Source organism: Aquarana catesbeiana, linkage group LG03 (assembly GCF_042186555.1).
Source record: "Aquarana catesbeiana isolate 2022-GZ linkage group LG03, ASM4218655v1, whole genome shotgun sequence".
Lineage (NCBI taxonomy): Eukaryota > Metazoa > Chordata > Amphibia > Anura > Ranidae > Aquarana > Aquarana catesbeiana.
In genome coordinates, this window is record NC_133326.1 from 433,254,033 (window position 1) to 433,275,431 (window position 21,399).

At 42.3% G+C, this 21,399-nt stretch overlaps 1 protein-coding gene across 3 annotated transcripts in view; it reads left to right on the forward strand.

Moving 5' to 3' along the window:
* The window catches only part of LOC141132419 (transcription factor 7-like 2), a 1,287,046-nt gene that overhangs the window by 474,181 nt on the left and 791,466 nt on the right, over positions 1-21,399 (forward strand). The window contains exon 6 of one of the 3 annotated variants that reach the window (XM_073620780.1): positions 17,751-17,837. The exons of the other annotated variants lie outside the window; for them this stretch is intronic. Within the exon in view, the coding sequence (XP_073476881.1) occupies positions 17,751-17,837 (87 nt within the window). The remainder of the gene's footprint in view (positions 1-17,750; positions 17,838-21,399) is intronic. 3 annotated transcript variants of the gene reach the window in all.

The following is a 21,399-nucleotide window of genomic DNA, read 5'->3' on the forward strand; positions in this document are numbered from 1 at the left end:
TGTCTTTTTTCAACCTGACTAACTATGTAACTATATAGCTGGTCACATAGTGATTATACTAGATTCAACAAGTATCATTTTTATCGAATCTTTCGTTCACTGAAATAAAAATGTCAGGCCAATGAGCCCATTTTCATCTCCCATATGAATAAAAGATTGCCATGATCTAAAACTAAACTTGAATATTCCAAAATTGTATTCTAAAACCCACTAACTCCATAATATCCTTTTTTATTAAATAATTACAACAAGTCTCATTTCTAAAATAAAAGTAACACAACACTAGGACTAGTTGAACTGCTGATATCCCTAGATGGTATTACCATCTCCAAGAGCAACTGATGTTCTGTGTATTTGATTACCTATGTAGCTTAATTGAAAGATTTTTGGTGTGCAATCCTGATATTATATTGTAAAACTATTATTTTTATTCATCTAATTATTCTACCAAAATTATTCTGTAGCATATCCCTAATATCAACACTGCAGATCATTGGATCTACTCCAGAAAATTGAATATCCTATTAAAAATATATAGAATCATATGAGCAGAATATATAGGATAGTCCCGAGATGACCATAAAAATAATCATGATTTATACCTATGAACAGAAACCAATCAAACTGTGTGGGGGAAGTGTTTATCACACCAGATTTTTTGGTGTGCAAAACTGATATTATATTGTAAAACTATCATTCTTATTAATCCACCAAAATGTGGTTTGGTTTCTGTTCATAGGTAGAAATAATGATTATTTTTATGGTCATCTAGGGACTCTCTTAAATATTTTGCTCATATGATTCTATATATATTTTTAATAGGATATTCAATTTTCTGGTAGTAGATCCTATAATCTGCAGCGTTGATATTAGGGATATGCTAAAGAAGAAATTTGGTAGATTAATTAGGTTAATAAGAATAATAGGAGCAGAGGATCACATTATTAACATGTGATGATTGTTCCCTAGTGTCAGGTAGACACTTAAAAAATGTGAGTGTATTTTCAACAGTTTTTAATAAATGTTACAAGTTTTAAAACAAGATTATGCTATGGAAGTTTTCCTTTCTTCTTCCCCTTAATTGTCAATAGATAATAGAGAAATACTGACAGGTGGAGAGACTGAAATCAGAAGAGTGGAGAGAGATACAACATCACGCTATTGCAGACTTGGAAACGGATCATCCCATCCACATGGGTTGGAGGAGATACTAAGGAGATACTAACGGGCTGAGAAGTTGGAGTCCATGGAGTAGGAATAATCCAAATATTTAATTCTGTGCAATTGCTGGTTTATAATTTTACCAGCTACAACTGTTGGCGAGTCACTTTAGAACTTTTCTGATGAAAGGAGCACATTAGCCATCTGAACCTAAGAAGTGCTGGATCACGCTGTTTCAGCCTTTTAATTAAGTACCGGGATTTGCATTATTAGTAAAACAGAAAATATGTGTAGCGCTAAAAGTTCAACGTAAAAACAATGTCCAACCAATGTTGAAAGGTATCGAGGAAAAACCTAGAAGAACAGTCCTCCATGCATACAAGACTCGTACAATGGTCGATGTAATTTCAGTGACTTCGTGTGAGGAACATATCAAATATGTGACATCTGGAGTGAACACAGAAGAGACACACCACCACCAACAATAGGGAGGCTTACCAGATCACGTCCAACTGGGTCAAATCAGGCTTGGGTGGTGGGTGATGGTAGATGTTCCAGAGGAGTAGTAAGAGAGTGAGAGTCCGGGAGAGACAGGAGTGAGCTCCACAGCGGAGGAATCTATTGTTATTTATTGTGTGGCTGTTGCATGCTGTACTTGCTGCCCGGGATCTCATGTGCATTTAAAAGGATAAAGCAATAACAACTTCACCCAATACACCCTCCACACTCAACTGCCGGGGGTCTGCTGCTGCTGCGGGCTTTGGTAGCAAGCGATGAAGGTGGAAAAATAATCCAGCATTTGGGTTTAGAAATCAAGTCAGCCGGACTTTTGCCAGCATCTGGTCTGCCCTTGGAATTTCATCCTTACTACTCCTCTGGACCATCTACCATCACCCACCACCCAAGCCTGATTTGACCCAGTTGGGCGTATGCCCTCTTGGGTCTACGTGATCTGGTAAGCCTCCCTATTGGTGGTGGTGGTGTGTCTCTTCTGTGTTCACTCCAGATGTCACATATTTGATATGTTCCTCACACGAAGTCACTGAAATTACATCGACCATTGTACAAGTCTTGTATGCATGGAGGACTTTTCTTCTAGGTTTTTCCTCGATACCTTTCAACATTGGTTGGACATTGTTTTTACGTTGAACTTTTAGCGCTACACATATTTTCTGTTTTACTATCATATACCTTTATCATATTGGTCGTGTTAGCTGCTTATTCCTCTTTTTTGGCAGCGCAGAATTACTTGTTACCCTTCTCTTCCGGGATTTGCATTTCAGGAATTTTTTGGACTTTTTTTGCACGGAATGCACTTTGGGGGATATTCAGAACATTTTTGTTTTAAGAAAATATTTCAATAATTAACCATATATAATTAATTTTTTTAACACATATTTATGACACATATACGATCTTGTACAACTTAAAGATTAGGTGTATATAAATCCAGTCTGTATTTAAAGAAAAAAAAATTCACGCATACTATCGTCTACGGATTTGAGAGTATTGTTTTCAACATATTGAATTGTTATTACGGACATTTATTCAGTGAATAAGCACTTGCACTATATTTCGATTATTATATAGAGAATTTTTAGTTAAACTCGATTTCACATATTATGAATATTATTTAATTGTTATTCCACATATAAGAGGAGGGGTAGATTGTTTCAGTGAATGGCTGAGATTTTTGAATCATATAAAGTCCATATTTTTTAGAATCGATATATATTTGGTACAAATTATTAACACAATTGTGAATATTCCAGAGCTTTGCGCTGCAAACTTATTGATTGCATTATCTACTAGTATTTTCCTAGGATTGAGCAGCAGCATTCTCAATTGGGATCCACAATTGCCCAGGTAGTTCTGTGGCGCTGATTCCTCTTTTCTGTTGTGTCCTCTCCAACTTGCACCGCTCGCTGCTCTGCCCACAACTCAGGGATGTCTTCCCTACACTCAACCAGAAACACTTTTTTTTTTCTCCTGGACCTATCAGCTCTGTTATAGGAGTCCCAGACTACAGTCAAGATCAGACCATGTCTCCCCTTCAGAGGCAGCTGCTCTGCCTTTGTCCAATCCTAGACTTGTAAGTGTTCAGCGCCTTGTGGGTGGGAGCTGATGCAAGTGTCGGACATTCCTCATAATCTCGTGCAACACTACAAGCTGTTTTAGGGACCTTATCTGCTGTTAAGCCTCCTGTGAGATGTGAGGTTCTGCTTGTTAACCCTTCAGATTCCTGCTGCAGCACACCTGCTGGCCAGATCTCCTCTCCTCAAATGACTACATCATTCAACTGTCTCAGCCTCCCCAAGTGAGTCTGCCTCAGTATAACTGACAGGACTTCTAGGTCACTTAAAGCAGGGGGCATTAACTATTAACCCCACATGTGCCTGATCCACCTGCACTGCCAACCACCACTGACTCTGCCTATGCAGCACCTCTGCCTGCCCACCCATCTCTCTGAATCCTCCAACTCAGCAGCTCCACTTTACATCACCTGGACACAATTGGGTCTTACTAGCTCCTTCAGGAGGTGACCATCTGATGCCACATCTACCCCCATGCACCTCAACATCTTATATTTCTACACCTGGTCCCGTGCTCAGGGTGAACAGTCATAACAGCTTCCTCACACTTTTGGTAACTGGCTGCAGGGTTTCTGCACATTTGCAGGGAAGCTCTAAAGAAAAAAGGTCCTACCCTTCTCCATTACCTGGATCTTATTTGAAGGCCTACAGAATATATGGAGGGTAATGTTGGTTCAAATGCAATACCCAGTTTCACCAAAATTGGCCACCATCAAGGAACTTGACTGTTAAGATGGTAGTCTTCGACTATTACTCTTGTGCCCTCATAGGCCCACTTCCTTTCAGTCACCTGCCAGCACGCTCGCCTGAGCATCTGCTGGATGTTTAATGAGATCCACTGTAATTGGCACACCCCATGTCTCGAGTGTTCCATTTGCGATGGTCAGCCTTTCTAGACCAGTACCCCCTCAATAGGGGTGCTTTCATCTTACGAGATGGGTTTTGCCATGTGTTTTTGTTTCTCTTCATAGCATCGGAAGAACAAACAATGTCTGCTAACTTAATATCAGCTCACAGTTTGAGACCGCCACTGGGAATATTGCAAAGGAATTGAATCTGTGTCATCTGACAGGCCTATCTGATTTGTCTCCCTGCCACAACTTGCGTTGTTTCGTCATTTGCCATATTATGTAAAAAAAAAAAAAAATTGCCTTGTACACCATTCCTCCTTCCTCTCAGGCTCGTCTGTTGGCGACCTTGTTGCTAAGGATGAATGTGCAGTTGGGTTTAACCGGTTAGAGGATGTGCTGCTTGTGGATTCCTTTGTTTCCATTCTACAGCATTCCTCGAAAACTGACAGATCATCTAAAGGAAAGCAGATATTCTTGAATGCTTGGTGGTCTTTTTACCGGTGCTCCTGGCTTCCATGTTTTCTCCTATTTGCCCCCTGCTCTACAATGTTGCCGGGTTCATGACGATTCTTCCAAACTTGTCACGTTTCAGGTTTTTGGGGTCTTTCATCTTTGCTTCTCATGGCTGGGCCTGCCTTAGAATTTTCCGTGCACTTTTCTGCCCTTTTGTATCAGGAGCTACAGCATTTAGGTGGATGGGAATTTTCTTTGCATCATCACCATCACCTCTTGGTCTGATTTCAGTTTCCTCCCCGGCATTGCTATGGATTATTGGCAGCTTCTCATTTATTGAGGCCTTTTGTTGTGCCGAAGTTTGCAGCTACAAGAAGAATCTCAGGTTTTCCTTTGCTATCACCTAAGTTTGTTAGCATGGTTTCCAGAGATCTCCAGTGGTCACAGGAATTACCTGATATGCTGCACCTTTGGAAACGTGTTTTGGGCCCTATTATTGTCATCCATGGGGGGGGGGGGCAATATTGGGCATTCCTGATTAGTGGACTTAATTTCCTACATTAATTGCAACTGTTGTGTTGTTTTTTTTTACCAATTAACCGCTTCAGCCCCAGAAGATTTTACCCCTTTCCCGACCAGAGCACTTTTTACAATTTGGCACTGCCTTTCTTTAACTGACAAATGCACGGTCATTCAACGCTGTACCCAAACAAATTTGCTTCCTTTTTTTCCCACAAATAGCTTTCTTTTGGTGGTATTTTATCACTTCTGCGGTTTTTATTTTTTGCGCTATAAACAGAGTGACCATTTTGAAAAAAAAAACATTTTTTACTTTTTGCTATAATAAACATCCCCCAAATTAAAAAAAAAAAAAAAAAAAATTCTTTATCAGTTTAGGCCAATATATATTCTTCTACATATTTTTGGTTAAAAAATTGCAATAAGCGTATATTGATTGGTTTGCGCAAAAGTTATAGCGTCTGCAAACTATAGGAACGTTTTATGTTTTATTTTTTTTTTTTACTAGCAATGGCGGTGATCTGTGTTTTTTTGCGGTATTGCGACAGACAAATTGAAGACTTTTGACACTTTTTTGGGACCATTGGCATTTATACAGCGATCAGTGCTATAAAAATGCACTGATTACTGTGTAAATGTCACTGGCAGGGAAGGGGGTGATCGAGATGTTCATTGTGTGTTCCCTCAGTGTGTTCTAACTGTGGGGGGGATAGGATTGACTAGAAGAGGAGACATATCGTTTTTCCTACTTAGTAGGAACAAACAATATGGCTCCTCTCCTCTGATAACACAGGGATTTGTGTGTTTACAAAGAGGGTAGGACGTGCCCATATGGGATTTCACCCAGGAGAGCCATTGTGCCGCAGTATATCTGCATGACATGGTCGGGAACCAGTTAAAATTGTTTGATCAGAGATTGTACCTCTCTTGGTCTGTGCCCATCACAAGCCAGGATAATACTTGGAGCTTTTAAAAACTTTGAAAAAAAGAAAAGTAACTGCCCAGTTTTCCAAATTTTCCAAATCAATGGTGGTTTGTTGAGACCTGATGGGGTTCATTTAAATGCCATTGGCCTCAATAGCTTTAATCTCTGCCTCCAATCTGGTGTCGAGCATGGGCTGACTGCGGTGGGGTGCTCGTCAGTGTACCACTGACTTACATGTGGCGGTTTTGACATTGACAGCTATTAATGACGTTATATGGGCTATGACCTTAAGTTAAATTCTGGGTTCAGTTTAATGCCTGTCTGGCACTGATGGTAAAGGCAGGGCTCTTAGACTATGTCAGTTTATGGTTTGTGTGCTCACAGTATACCTGTGACAGGCATTGGTTATTTACATTTGGTTACATTTGGAAAAGTTCAATGAAGCTGTGACCTTGCCCTTTTCCAACTTAACCAGCTTCTGTGTCATTCTTTGCAAGGTATTGTTCAGTTAATTGAGCATATGCTTCTCAGCAGTCATGGTATGCAGTAAAGATTGTACAACGCACCAGAGGCGTAACTAGAACCTTCAGGGCCCCGGTGCAAGAAACCATGATGGGCCCCCCTTCCACCCGAGCCCCGGGCTTCCAATTTTGGGAGAGTGTCCATGGACATCCTCCCAAAACCGTGCTTCCTGCATGACCCCTGGGACATGCATCCAGCGCAATCACATCGGCCTTTTGCCATGTGATCAGCTGATCACATGTAAACAGACTTGCCGGTTATCCACAGCCCTTTCCTCCCACGCTGTGTCTGTGTGAGGAAAGGACTGCCGTTAACTGTCAAGAATGTCAGAATGTTTACACTGATAATCAGTGCCCCAATCATCAGTGCCATCTATCAGTGCCCATCAGTGCTGCCTATCAGTGCCCATCACTTCCACCTACAAGTGTTACCTATCAGTGCTCATTAATGCCACCTATTAGTGCCCATCAATTCTGCCTATCAGTACCACCTATCAGTGCTCATTAATGCCGCCTAACAGCGTCCATTAGTGCCACCTATCAGTACTCTTCAATTCTGCCCATCAATACTGCCTGAGTTCTGCCTATCAGTATTCGTAAGTGCCCATCAGTACCACCTATCAGTGCCCATCAATGCCACCTATCAGTGCACATTAGTGCCTCCTATCTGTGCTGCCTATCAGTGCTCATCAATGTGGCCTATCAGTGCTAATCAGTGCCTCCTATCAGTGCCCATAAATGCCTCCTATAAGTGTCCATCAGTGCCTTCTATCAGTGCCCATCAGTGCTCATCAGTGCCTTCTATTAGTGCCCATCAGTGCCTTCTATTAGTGCTCATCAGTGCCCATCAGTGCCTTCTATCAGTGCTCATCAGTGCCTTCTATCAGTGCTCATCAGTGCCTTCTATCAGTGCTCATCAGTGCCTTCTATCAGTGCTCATCAGTGAATGCTATTAGATTCCATCAGTGCCAGACAGCACGGCTCTGAGCGGAGATCGCGTGTCATAGAACAATAGCACAGAGACACCAGCGGCATTAATGTTCTACTTGTCCGTCCGTCCTCTCTGGCACAGATGAGAGAGGACACACAGCTGATCTCACGGCTCCCCCTTCTCCCCCCTCCCCTCTCCTGTGTGCTCCGCGGGCAGTCAAGTGTGAAGCTAAAGAGCTCACATTTCCCGCGGAGCACACAGGAGAGAGGAAGGGGGGAGGGGGAACCGTGAGATCAGCTGTGTGTCATCTCTCATCTGTGCCTGAGAGGACCGACAAATAGAACATTAATGCTGCCGGTATCTCTGTGCTATTGTTCTATGACACAGATCTCCACTCAGAGCGTGTGTGAAGAGCAACCCCGCTGGGCCCCCCCCACAGTGGTGGAATGACGGGCCCCGTTGCGACTGTTGCGACCCCGGTAATTCCGCCACTGCAACACACTGTGCAGTATGGAGCTGTGGAAAGCACATGATATACAACACTGTATGCAGAATATCTAATGCACTGAACAGATTAGAATTGTGAGAATAGAATATATTAGAGTAAGGTGAATGTGTGTGACAACTGAGCCCACTAAAATCCTCCAATGAAATGCTGTCTCCAAGGAAAGCTCTAGAGAAGACTTAGACTGGTAAAGGGACCCTGTAGCATTTCACGAGGTCCTTCTCTATACAATGTGGTCCCTTTCTATACTGTGCATTGCTGAAGTGGTGGTGCAAGTTCAATGTAATTGCGCAAACCACCTTGTAGGGACTGCAGGGGCCTGGGCCTTCATGTGAATGCACATATGGCAAAGTTGTCAACAAGCATGGTGGGCTCTTTGCAGGAAACTTAGAGAATGATCACGGTTTCCTCAAAAATCTGCTATATACAGGGTGACGTATGAGTGTTATCAGCTCTAAGGATAATGGCAAGTAATTAAATTTTTGAGAACATTCTGCTAACACTGTGAACAGTATGCTTCTCTTTGATATTTGTCATTGCAGTTCCAGTGATTTGAGATGTATGGTATTTTTAGCTTATTATAACTGGCAGAAATAAAGGCAGGAGGAAAGGTCATAAGGTTTAAAGTATATTTTGAAATAAATTATAATCAGACTTGTGTAGAAATTAACCTTGTATCATTTGTTTAAAAAAAAAAGTTTTCTATTAATAAAAATTATGGTCAGACAAGTGATCTTTACGGGGTTTTCTTTGTTTTAATGCACTGTATGTACTGTACTTACTAAAATCAGAACTAGGTATATACACTGATCAGCCATAACTTTGTGACCACCCACCTTATGTTGAGTTGGTCCTCTGACCTTTCGAGGCATGGATGCCACTGGACCTCTGAAGGTATCCTATTCCTTCTGGCACCAAGCCATCAACAACAGATCTTTTTAAGGAGTGGCAAAAGGTTTTTTATCATGGTGCATTCTATGCATTAAGATAAAAAACCACCTGTGTGCAGCAGCCTCCTCAGCACACTCTAATACCCCGTACACACGGTCGGATTTTCCGATGGAAAATGTCCGATCGGAGCGTGTTGTCGGAAATTCCGACCGTGTGTGGGCTCCATCGGACATTTTCCATCGGATTTTCCGACACACAAAGTTGGAGAGCAGGAGATAAAATTTTCCGACAACAAAATCCGTTGTCGGAAATTCCGATCGTGTGTACACAAATCCAACGGACAAAGTGCCAGGCATGCTCAGAATAAATAAAGAGATGAAAGCTATTGGCCACTGCCCCGTTTATAGTCCCGACGTACGTGTTTTACGTCACCGCGTTCAGAACGATCGGATTTTCCGACAACTTTGTGTGACCGTGTGTATGCAAGACAAGTTTGGGCCAACATCCGTCGGAAAAAATCCTAGGATTTTGTTGTCGGAATGTCCGAACAAAGTCCGACCGTGTGTACGGGGCATTATACTTACCTGAGCCCCATCTCTGTCCAGCAATCTCCACGAGTCCATCGGCTGTCAGGGACTCTCTGTCTTGATTGTCTGAGACACAACAGTGGCACCATTGGCTCCCGTGGTGTCTGAAGGGATACATGGAGCTGCAGCTTGGCTCGGGTGCCCCCATAGCAAGCTGCTTGCTGTGAGGGCTCTTGACAGGAGGGAGGGTCCAGGAGAGCTAAAGAGGCACCCGAGAAGAGGAGGATCCAGGCTGCCCTGTGCAAAACCATTTCACAGAGCAGGTAAGTATAACATGCTATTTTTTTTTTTAAAAAGTGAGACTTTACACTTTTTAAAGTCCTGTAAGTTGTGTGGTGGGCCTCTATGGATCAGACTTGTTTTTCCAGCACATCCCAGAGATGCTTAATTGAATTGAGATTTGGAGACCACGTGAACACCTCAGACTCGTGTCCCTCAAAACATTCTTGAACCATTTTTGCAATGTGGCATTGCGCATTATCCTGCTAAAAGAGGCCACTGCCATCCAGGAATGTTGTTTCAATGAAGGGGTGTATTTGGTCACCAACAATGTTTAGGTAAGTGGTATGTGTCAAAGTAACATCCATGTGAATGGCAGGACCAAGGTTTGCCAGCAGAACATTGTCCAAAGCATTATAATGCCTCTGCCAGCATGCCTTCTTCCCACACCGCATCTCTTTTCCAGGTGAGTGACACACACACACACACACACAGCCATTCACATGATGTAAAGGAAAACGTGATCATCGGAGCAGACCACCTTCTTCCATTGCTCTATGGTACAGGTCCTATGCTCATGTGCTCATTGTAGGCACTTTTGACTGTGGCTCTGGATCAGCATGGGGATCCTGACCATGGCTGCAGTTATGCAGCCTCACACACAACAAATGGCGATGCCCATTTTTTTCTGCTTTCAACACATCAACTGCGTAACATGTTTGTGTGTGTGTGTGTATGTATGTGTATATATATATATATATATATATATATATATATATATATATATATATTCACCATATTCACTTGACTTGTCTAAAATTACCATAAAATACCATATATTGATGGAAGTTGTTTAACCACTTCAGCCCCTGAAGGATTTACCCCCTTCCTGACCAGAGCACTTTTTACAATTTGGCACTGTGTCAATTTAACTGCTAATTGCGCGGTCATGCAATGCTGTACCCAAATGAAATTTGTGTCCTTTTGTTCCCACAAATAGAGCTTTCTTTTGATGCTATTTGATCACCTCTGCGGTTTTTATTTTTTGCACTATAAACGGAAAAAGACTATAAATTTTGAAAAAAAAAAACAATATTTTCTACTTTTTGTTATAAAAAAATACAATAAACTCAATTTTAGTCATACATTTAGTCCAAAATGTATTCAGCCACATGTCAATAAGCGTATATTTATTGGTTTGCGCAAAAGTTATAGCGTCTACAAACTAGGGTACATTTTCTGGAATTTACACAGCTTTTAGTTTATGACTGCCTATCTCATTTCTTGAGGTGCTAAAATGGCAGGGCAGTACAAAAAAACCCCCAAATGACCCAATTTTGGAAAGTAGACACCCCAAGGAAATTGCTGAGAGGCATGTTGAATATTAATTTTTTTTGTCCCAAGTGATTGAATGACAAAAAAAAAAAATTACAAAAAGTTGTCACTAAATGCTATATTGCTCACACAGGCCATGGGCATATGTGGAATTGCACCACAAAATACACTTAGCTGCTTCTCCTGAGTATGAGGATACCACATGTGTGGGACTTTTTGGGAGCCTAGCCTTGTACGGGGCCCCGAAAACCAAGCACCGCCTTCATGATTTCTAAATGCGTAAATTTTTGATTTCACTCCTCACTACCTATCACAGTTTTGAAGGCCATAAAATGCCAGGACAGTTCAACCCCCCCCCCCCCCCGAATGACCCCATTTTGGAAAGTAGACACCCCAAGATATTTGCTGAGAGGCATGTTGAGTCCATGGAATATTTTATATTTTGCCACAAGTTGCGTAAAAATGACAAACTTTTTTGTTTTTTTTGGGGGTTTTTTTGTACAAAGTTGTCACTAAATGATATATTGCTCAAGCATGCCGTGGGCATATGTGGAATTACACCCCAAAATACATTCTGCTGCTTCTCCTGAGTATGGGGATACCACATGCGTGGGACTTTTTGGGAGCCTAGCTGCGTACGGGGCCCCCAAAACCAAGCACCGCCTTCAGGATTTCTAAGGGCGTAAATTTTTGATTTCACTCCTCACTACCTATCACAGTTTCCAAGGCCATAAAATGCCAAGATGGCACAACCCCCCCCCCCCCCCCCAAATGATCCCATTTTGGAAAGTAGACACCCCAAGCTATTTGCTGAGAGGCATGGTGAGTATTTTCCAGCTCTCATTTGTTTTTGAAAATGAAGAAAGAAAAGAGTTTTTTTTTTTTTTTCTTTTTTCAATTTTCAAAACATTGTGACAAAAAGCGAGGTCTGCAAAATACACCCTTAGAAACCCTGAAGGCGGTGCTTGGTTTTTGGGGTCCCGTATGCGGCTAGGCTCCCAAATAGTCTCACACATGTGGGATACCCGTACTCTGGAGAAGCAACAGAATGTATTTTGGGGTGTAATTTCACATATTCCCATGGCTTGTTTGAGCCATATATCATTTAGTGACAACTTTGTGCAAAAAAAAAAAAAAAAAATTGTCTTTTTCCCTCAACTTGTGTCACAATATAAAATATTTCATGGACTCGACATGCCTCTCAGCAAATAGCTTGGGGTGTCTACTTTCCAAAATGGGGTCATTTGGGGGGGTTTTGAACTGTCCTGGCATTTTATGCACAACATTTAGAAGGTTATGTCACACATCACCCACTCTTCTAACCACTTGAAGACAAAGCCCTTTCTGACACTATTTGTTTACATGAAAAAATATTTTTTTTTTGCAAGAAAATTACTTTAAACCCCCAAACATTATATATTTTTTTAAAGCAAAGGCCCTACAGATTAAAATTGTGGGTGTTTAACTTTTTTTTCACACAGTATTTGCGCAGCAATTTTTCAAATGCATTTTTTGATGAAATAAAAAAGATGATCTTGGGCCGAGTACATGGATACCAAACATGACATACTTTAAAATTGCGCACAAACGTGCAGTGGCGTCAAACTACATACAGTTTTAAAAGCCTTTGAAAGCCTTTACAGGTTACCACTGCTAAAATTACTGCCCTCGATCTGACCTTCGCGGTGACACCTCACATGCATGGTGCAATTGCTGTTTACATTTGACGCCAGACCAACGCTTGCGTTCGCCTTTGCGCGAGAGCAGGGGGGGACAGGGGTGCTTTTTTTTTTTTTTTTTTTTTTTCTTATTTTTTTGCTTTTTTATCTTATTTTTAAACTGTTCCTTTCATTTTTTTTTTTTTATCATTTTTATTGTTATGTCAGGGAATGTATATATCCCCTATGATAGCAATAGGTAGTGACAGGTACTCTTTTTTGAAAAAAATGGGGTCTATTAGACCCTAGATCTCTCCTCTGCCCTCAAAGCATCTGACCACACCAAGATCAGTGTGATAAAATGCTTTCCCAATTTCCCAATGTCGCTGTTTACATCCGGCGAAATCTAAGTCATGAAATGCTCGTAGCTTCCGGTTTCTTAGGCCATAGAGATGATTGGAGCCATTCTGGTCTCTGATCAGCTCTATGGTCAGCTGGCGTAATCACCTGCTGCATTCTCAGGTTCCCTGTTGGGACAGGAGAGCCAGAGAAAAACATGGAAGACGGTGGGAGGGGGGGACATTCCCTCCCACTGCTTGTAAAAGGAGGCTAATTAGCCGCTAGGATTGCTTTTACATGAAAGCCAACCGCTGGCTGAAAAGAATGATACCAAGATGATACCTAAACCTGCAGGCATCATTCTGGTATAACCACTCAAAGTCCAGCAACATACCAGTACGTTGCTGGTCCTTGTTGAGCCTATATTGTAATCTTATTTTTTTCATGCAGCCTGTGGGCTGAACGAAAAAAAGAGATTGGTGGGTATGCCCACCATTAGAATACCTCCCTTCATCCACCCACTTCTAATGATGGGCATACATGCACCATTTATATATGCCGAAGCATGGGGGCATCCGCCCCAAAAGTTAGGAGGAAATCGCTCCTCCGCCCCTGCTGCCCCCATGCTTTCGGCATATATCACCTCCGCTGGAGTCACGGCTTTATATATTGTGGGAGCAAACGCTGTTGCTGTCGTACCTGAAAACAAAAAAATGGTTAACAATAAAACACAGTAAACAGTAAAGTATAAAAAATTGCATACCTGAAAAGCAAACATGATAAAACATAATAACAATAAAACATTGCAGAATAGAATACAGTAAAAAAGAGCAGAACAATAGAGAGAGAATAAAGAGAGAGAGAACAATAAAACGACAACTATTTTTGTTTTTTTTATTTTTTATATATATATATATATATATATATATATATATATATATATATATATATATATATATATATATATTTTGCACTTTTTTTTGTAACTGTTAACTTTTATAACTGTAACCGGTTCCATGTTCAGGTCTCTCAAAATGCGATGGCATCTTGGGAGACCCTGTGAAAGTGTGCCTAGTCTGTGCAATGCTGTACCCTACGCTAATACTCAACTAGTGTATGGTAGCGTTCAAAACATTCACCAATACAAAGACCAGGATTGTCAAGACAGGAGGGACAATAATAGTGGGTGTCACGCCTATATCCGCGCTTGCTGCAGACACAACATCTTTTTTGGGGGGGTTCGTTGGGTAGGTAGGGGTACTCGAGAGGACATAAAGAAAATGCCTCTCATGCAGCCGACTGCATTTGGTTGGGGATGTGAATAGGGTAAGTACGGGTGCTGCAGAAGTGGTGGGTTCCCAATTAGGATTGGCGAATGCAGCAGGAAGGGCATTATGGGCACGACGGGCCTGTGTTTCTTCTTTTTGGTGACAGCGGGACACTACTTGTGCTTGCCACCTCACCAGCTTGAACTGCACTTATGGGACTCGCCACGTCACCAAGTGTTACTGCAGTGCTGGTTTGACTACGACTGGGGTGTACTAGGCCGCTGGTGCTTGCCAGTTCACCAAAACGCTACCAAAAAAACTGTTAGTGATCGCAGGGATCAGGCCTGACTCTGCAAACGCTGTAGTTATGCGTTTAGTGTTTTGTAAGTGACAGTGATCGATTGATACTGCACTTGGGTGGGCTGGGCCGGGCGGAGGGGCAAAACGCAGGTGCTAGCAGGTATCTGGGCTGTTCCCGCTAACACTGCGTTTTTGGGGACACTAGTATAGATCTGATCAGATCAGATATTGATCCGTTCAGATACTATACCACTAAGGGAGGTGTATACTGCGTGTGTGGGTGTTAGCGGTACTGGCGCTAACCTGACGCTGCCTGGGGCGACGCAGACCCTATCTGACCCTAAAACCTAAGTTATATCACCGCCCGGCGATCAGGGGGCTAAACCTTTATTAGGTAATAAAAGGCGGGTGCACTGACACTATAAAAAATAAACTAACTAACCAGCGTCAAAAACCTTTATTAGGTAGTATATAGGGGTCCCTGACGCTATAAAAAGCTGACGGCGAACCTATATATTTACCTCCCTAACTAGCATCACCAGTGACACTAATACAGCGATCAGAATGCTTAGTGACACTGGCGACGGGGGGTGATCACGGGGTTAAAACTTTATTAGGGGGGTTAGGGGGGTACCCTAGACCTAAAGGGGGCTAACACTAACTGCCCTACCACCTCTAACTGTCACAAACTGACACCAGTGCAGTAATCAGAAAAAAAACTGCTTGGTGTCACTGTGAGGGGGTGATCGGGGGGTGATGGGGGGTGTAAAGTGTGCCTGGTGTGTTTTACTGTATGTGTTATGTTGGTGCACTTACTCAGATGTCTTCTCTCCTCTGCCGCAACGGAAAATACTGAGCCGAGGAGAGATGACATCACTTCCTCTGCCGCTTTTTACTATACAGCAGCAGAGGAAGATTCTCATTCATTGGGAGCGATCGCGAGGGGGTGGCCACGAATGAGTGATCTCCCCCTCAGTCTGGATCGCTCCCCTAACGATGCCGACCGCCTCGTACCAGGTACGTGATTTTGCCTGCCTGTGCCATTCTGCCGCAGAATTTCTGCGTTAGGCGGTCGGCAAGTGGTTAATAATCGTTTATTGCAGCAGCATCCACATGTGGGCCTCTCGGCAGTGGAGTTAATTCATTCCTCTACCCTTGCAAACTGGTTTTGACTAGCATTACAGCGTTTCTCTTCTCCCTAAGTTTTCCTCCTTTTCTCTGCTGACGTGACACCGGTGCTAACATAGAGGGTTAGCAGAGGTGCAAACAAGGATGCTATGCAGGTGCCCAACCCTCTCCTTTAACATGTCATTGGTTGTTAGGATGTCAGTGACTGGCTCACACGTTGCCCAAGGTAATACTGCACAATAAAAACCTGTGGCTTTGTGTAACAAACAGGCTTGATGCGCTTGCTTGTTGACAACTTTTGAGCAATTTGTGGCAATGTTTTTGGGCAGTTTGCCAAGGCACCCCTGAAGAATCCTGGAGGCAACCCAGGGTGCCACAGTAGCCTGGTTGAAAAAGGTTGGTTTAAAGGTTTGTTAACATCTGTTAGGCTTTTATTTCTGTCTGACTCCATTGTGAAGATTTTTCCTCTCTTCCTGTACCCGTCAAGTGAAATGCCTGTACCAGCAATGGGTAATGTAGGAGTCAGAGACACAGGAAGGCATGACCACAATAAAACATGGTCAGAAATAATAATTTTGATATTCGCTGAAAAAGTTAGGTTTAGTCCTAACCCTTCCACTATTAGTAAGACCACCCATTATGCTAAACATGGGAGAAACAGCAAGTGAGAAGACATTGTTGTCTAAACTTTACTGTAACGTGAAAAGTTGGGATTCTTATGTAATTTCACCTACCTTTATCTCTGGATCTATTGATTTGTTTTGACAAGCTGTTTGTAAGCAAGGTAACATCTGATTATGTATTTTCTTGTCATATGCTTAGCTTGAATTATCCGGGTATCAAACAGCTCAGCCTCCGCCCACAGACTGCTGTAATTAAAGAGAGCAAACTCTGACATGATTTTTCTCCCCAAGCTTTTATTGCATAAATCCAGTCAAACCTCACATCATGATAGAATGTTCCTTATATTTCACATTGGGGGTAAAACCGTGGATATGGCAAACATGTTTTGGTCAACATACTAATAATCAATTACCATATGTAAGGTTGGTTGTTTGACAAAATGTATTGCCTACTCATTTCATCTCCATTGTAAAATAAAATTGACTTTTTACCACATTACAATGAGCTGGTTTGTTTGTTTGGGGAGGGGCCAGAACGGAGAGACTGACACGGACTTCACACCAGCACTGTCCCAGCACAGCATACCGCACCAAACATCCAGTGATTTTGCATAGAAAGCAGTTAAAGTATGGTGCACTGACGCACCAGTGCCATGTGAGTACCCCGGTGTGGGGAGCGTTTTCTTTTAATAAAAGTATTTTGACTATATTACACTATATAGTTTCCTTTTCATTTATATGTATGCAGCCACATTGTTTCCAACTGGAGGAGTGCAGCAGACACTGAGACTGAGCCCAGGGGTGGCTCCAAAGCGTATTTGGACTCAGCATAGCAGCTGAGTCACACGCTCTGAGGTGAGCACACTAGCTTAAGGGGGTCACGAAGGTGCACCGGAGCATGTTTTGCAGCACTCAGGATATCTTCGGCATGATGTTGGATTGTTGTCACAGCTGAACACCACCTGTGCGCATTGTTTTATTATCACTGCTGGACATTATTTGCACGCACTATTTAGAGTGCTAAAGAGAACTTTTTCATTATTTATTTATTAATTTATTTATTCAGATAAGCAGGATACTTTATATTGAGCACTAAGCACATTTTATGTTTATTAAGACACTATGTATGGTGTAACAAGCACTAATAAGCACTAATTTATGGTGTAACAAGCACTTGTTTTTTCACACCTTGTTTATTTATTCAACATTCATATTATTTGTATTTAATATTATCTGACTAGTAAGCACAGAGTTGGTTAATATTAATTTTGTTTTTGGGGTCACCCAAGCGCAGCGCATAACTTGTAAATGTGTTTTGTTTACAAGGAAGTGCAAAAAAACCCCAAAAACACTGTTTTGCTGTACACATTATATGACTAAAAAGTGCAAGGATTTTGGTAACCAGACACATACTGATTTCATGGGTTGTTTTTCTCTACTCAGGCAAAGTCAGCCTGTCTATCCTCTCTCCTCATGTGGATTTAGACAGCCCTATTCCTCATCGCTCTCTACGGGTCTTTCATATTCGAGGTGAGTATCACACTAGTGAGACAGCATCTCACTGTGTTTACAGCTTTGCAGCTTCCATGGCTAAAGCTTTATGTCATTGTAGCAATACCCCCGAATTAGCTGCTTTGTTTGTTCAGTCCGTTACTCTGCCTCTCAACCCTAATAACAGTCTCAGTCCCCTCTGGCACACCTGGCAATAGTGTAAGCGCAGTGACCAATGAGAAACACACACATTATTATAAAACACAGAAATTGTCTTTACTGCAATATTTCTGTGGAAAGATGTCAGACAGTAACAGTATATATTCAAATCAACTAGAAAGCAATAACAGAGATTTAAAAGCAATATAGCTCTCAATCCTATATTCAAGTTTCTCTCAGGGGATTCCAAACCTGAGAATGTCCCAAGAGCAGAGGCATGCTCAAATGGCAAATAAAGCACAATGTGTCACTTTAAATTGGATTTGTTATCTTTACTCAGGTTAGCTCTGAGTTGAGGCAGGAGGAGAGCGGAGGAATGACTACTTTTGTGTCAGGCCTCTGTCCTGCCCCCCCCCAGGTGATGGCTTAACTTCTTAGATAAACGTTCCCACACACCCAATGCATATGCAGAGCCCTGAATATGTGTGTGCAGATCCGTATGGCACTAGTAGCTTTAGTCGTTTTGAGGAAAAGATAAGATTTGATGTCTTCAGCTAGCCACTTTCGTTGGTGCACTTAAACTCCTGTATAGCAGGCCCAACTCATCAAGTGAAATAGACAGGATGCTCCTCAGCAAGGTGATAGGACAATGATGTCTGTATACATTGTCCTAGAAATGGATAACCTTATCCCTGTGGTACTACAAGTGTCAGCAAGATGATTACCAGCAACAATGTCTGTATACAGTGTTCATACTCCTTCTATGGTGCAGTGTCTCTGTTCCCTGTAGATGAGCAAAATGCCCTCTCACCAAACCTGTGATCAAGGCCCAAACGAACGTCCTGGAACAGCAGGCTTTCTTGGTGACCCGACTAGTCAGCTCACACTGGAACTCTTCACCGCCGGTGCAGGTGCACCTGGAATCCCCCTCTCAGGTTGGATGTCCCGACTGGAGGTGGAGACCTGAATTGCGCAGGGAGATCAACTGAGAGACAGCATCTCTCCTACAGGTCTGATCTCCCTCACTGCCTCATCGTGACTGACTTTCACTCAGGACACAAAATGGAGTCCTCGGCTCCCTTTTGTGCAGAGCATCCAGGACTTAGTTTCTCTCTGTATACCAGTCTATGGGGCTGTTTTGTGAGGGAACTGCATGTCCCAGAATCCATTGCAGCTCTTCCTGCAGTTCAGTACTGTCTCTCTGGTTTCTGTAACTGTGCCCTTAATTGTCTTTCTTCTTCCTGCCAATAGGGACACGAGAGGCTACAGAATGAGCAACTCTGTGTCAGCTCATATTACATTAGACTCAGTCAGTGAAAAAGGGAGAAGGGGGGTGAAAAAGCCCATGCAGACACTGACAGGTGCTTTCTCCCTAACTCAAGCTGGAAATCCTGTGTACATTGTTCCGGCCAGCTTGGCGAGGTTGCGGGAATTATGGCCATCCGCTACATCATGCTCCATGTTTCAGGTTGCACTGGATTTTGAGTACAACTTCACATAATGTCTCATGTCCTAACGTGCATCTCCAGTCTTGTTAAAATGTTGTGTTTCAACTTTCCCTTTGCAAATAATTTGTTTTAAGTTTTAAAGAGGCGCAATGTGTAGTGGACAGCAGCTTTACAGCAATTTTGTGTATTGTTTGTGTTGTATGTTACTAGAAGCTGACATTGCTTCCAGACATTATGTATGCTTGGTGTACAAGGTAAAACCTTCAAGACGCTATATCAAATGTAGATTTAATTTATGAAACAAGATCTTGTATTGATAAATAGCTAACTGCTTGCTTGGGCTCGGTTTGCAGTGCTTTACAACATTTAGAATTTTTATTTTTCCAAAGAAAAAATCCCACTCTTTACAATCACGCCTTATTCATGTCATCAGTTTTCGGCAACACCTGTATTTGTGAGCAACTATTTTCAAGGATCAAGCACATGAAGAGCAAAATTTGAACCCAAATATCTGATGAGCACCTTGAGAATTAATTGATTAGTGATCGTTGGCGTGTGATCTGCCCTGACTTTTTCCGCTCATCAGCGCTCCTTATTGTTTTATTTTCTCTGTGACCCAAGACAATTCCTCTTCTTCCAATGTGGCCCAGAAGGTCAAAAGGTTGAACATCCCTGGCCCTAAAGCTTTCTCCAAAGGGTCTTCTGTGTATATTCAATAATTTTTATAAAAAAGTATACAATAAAACATTTGCACAATTTTTGTTTTATTGCTCAGGATTTAACTCTTTCGCTGCCAGGTCCGTACACCGTACCGATCTACATCACTGCTTCCAGCTGGCCAGGTCTGTACGCCATACAGACCTTGCATTTTCTAAGCCTGTAAACTCATGGTTGCTTTAACGACCATGAATTTACACTCAAATGATTGGCGTCCAGTCACAGGGGTCCAGGGATGTGCCTCCAGGTCGACAACTGGAATCATAACATTGTGAGAGCGATTGGCGAGTCCCTGGATAGTCAGCCAGCGTGGAGGTGGTGTGACTGAAGGGGATCGCTTGATTATGTCAGGAGCTATACAATGTTTGATACAAGATGTTTTACGTGTGAGTGGACTGGGTATTGTTTTTAGATTTTTTTTTTGTTTTTAGTGACATGGGTACTCTGACATGCGAGATGCAGTTAAATATTAGGGTTTATGCCACTATTATGTGTGCAATACTGCCCCAGTGTTATTCTTTTATCTAATGAGGTTTTATAAGGGGGAACTCGTCCTCTAGTTACGGCAAAGTAAGTTTGCATATTAAATAATATATGAGGGGGAGGAACCCGCACGGCAGCTCGCCTTATAAGACGTGAGGCGTAGTAAGATGGTGCCGCCTTTGAAAATAATGATGAAACGCGTAGGACGGAGCCACGCACTCGCATCTCTTCCGGTACGACAGCAGGGAGCCTGGAGCACAGTTGGAGTTCACGCTGCACACCGGCCTCTGAATACATCGTTTCTACCATAGATTGTAGCTGTTTTTAAGGCTGTTTTACCCACTTGATGGGAAGTTTGTTTTTTTCTTTATTTTTTTAAAATAAATAACCTTGATACTACACTATGGGAGCCCAATTTCTTCCTTATGAGGATCTATCCCCGGGATCTCACTGAAGCATTCTCTGGAAAACTGCCATAGGGAATTGCTGAATAGGAGATCGCTTGGACATCTTGGTTTGGTGAATCGGTCGGAGAAGCCACCAAGGGACATCACACCTGGTTATCCATATATGCGAATTACCCCTGCAGGCAATAGGAGCTGGTGAGTGGGGACCCTTAAGGGGGAGCACAAGAGTCACATGATCTGCCGAGCACTTGGTCACTTTGGAATTCCTGGCATTTGTTACAGCAAGACTGCACGTCACTTTTTTGGGGCCTATTTATGTTAACATACATATTAATTTTTTGATGGACTATTAGTTATATATTTACTTATTTTGGACTATCAGCATTG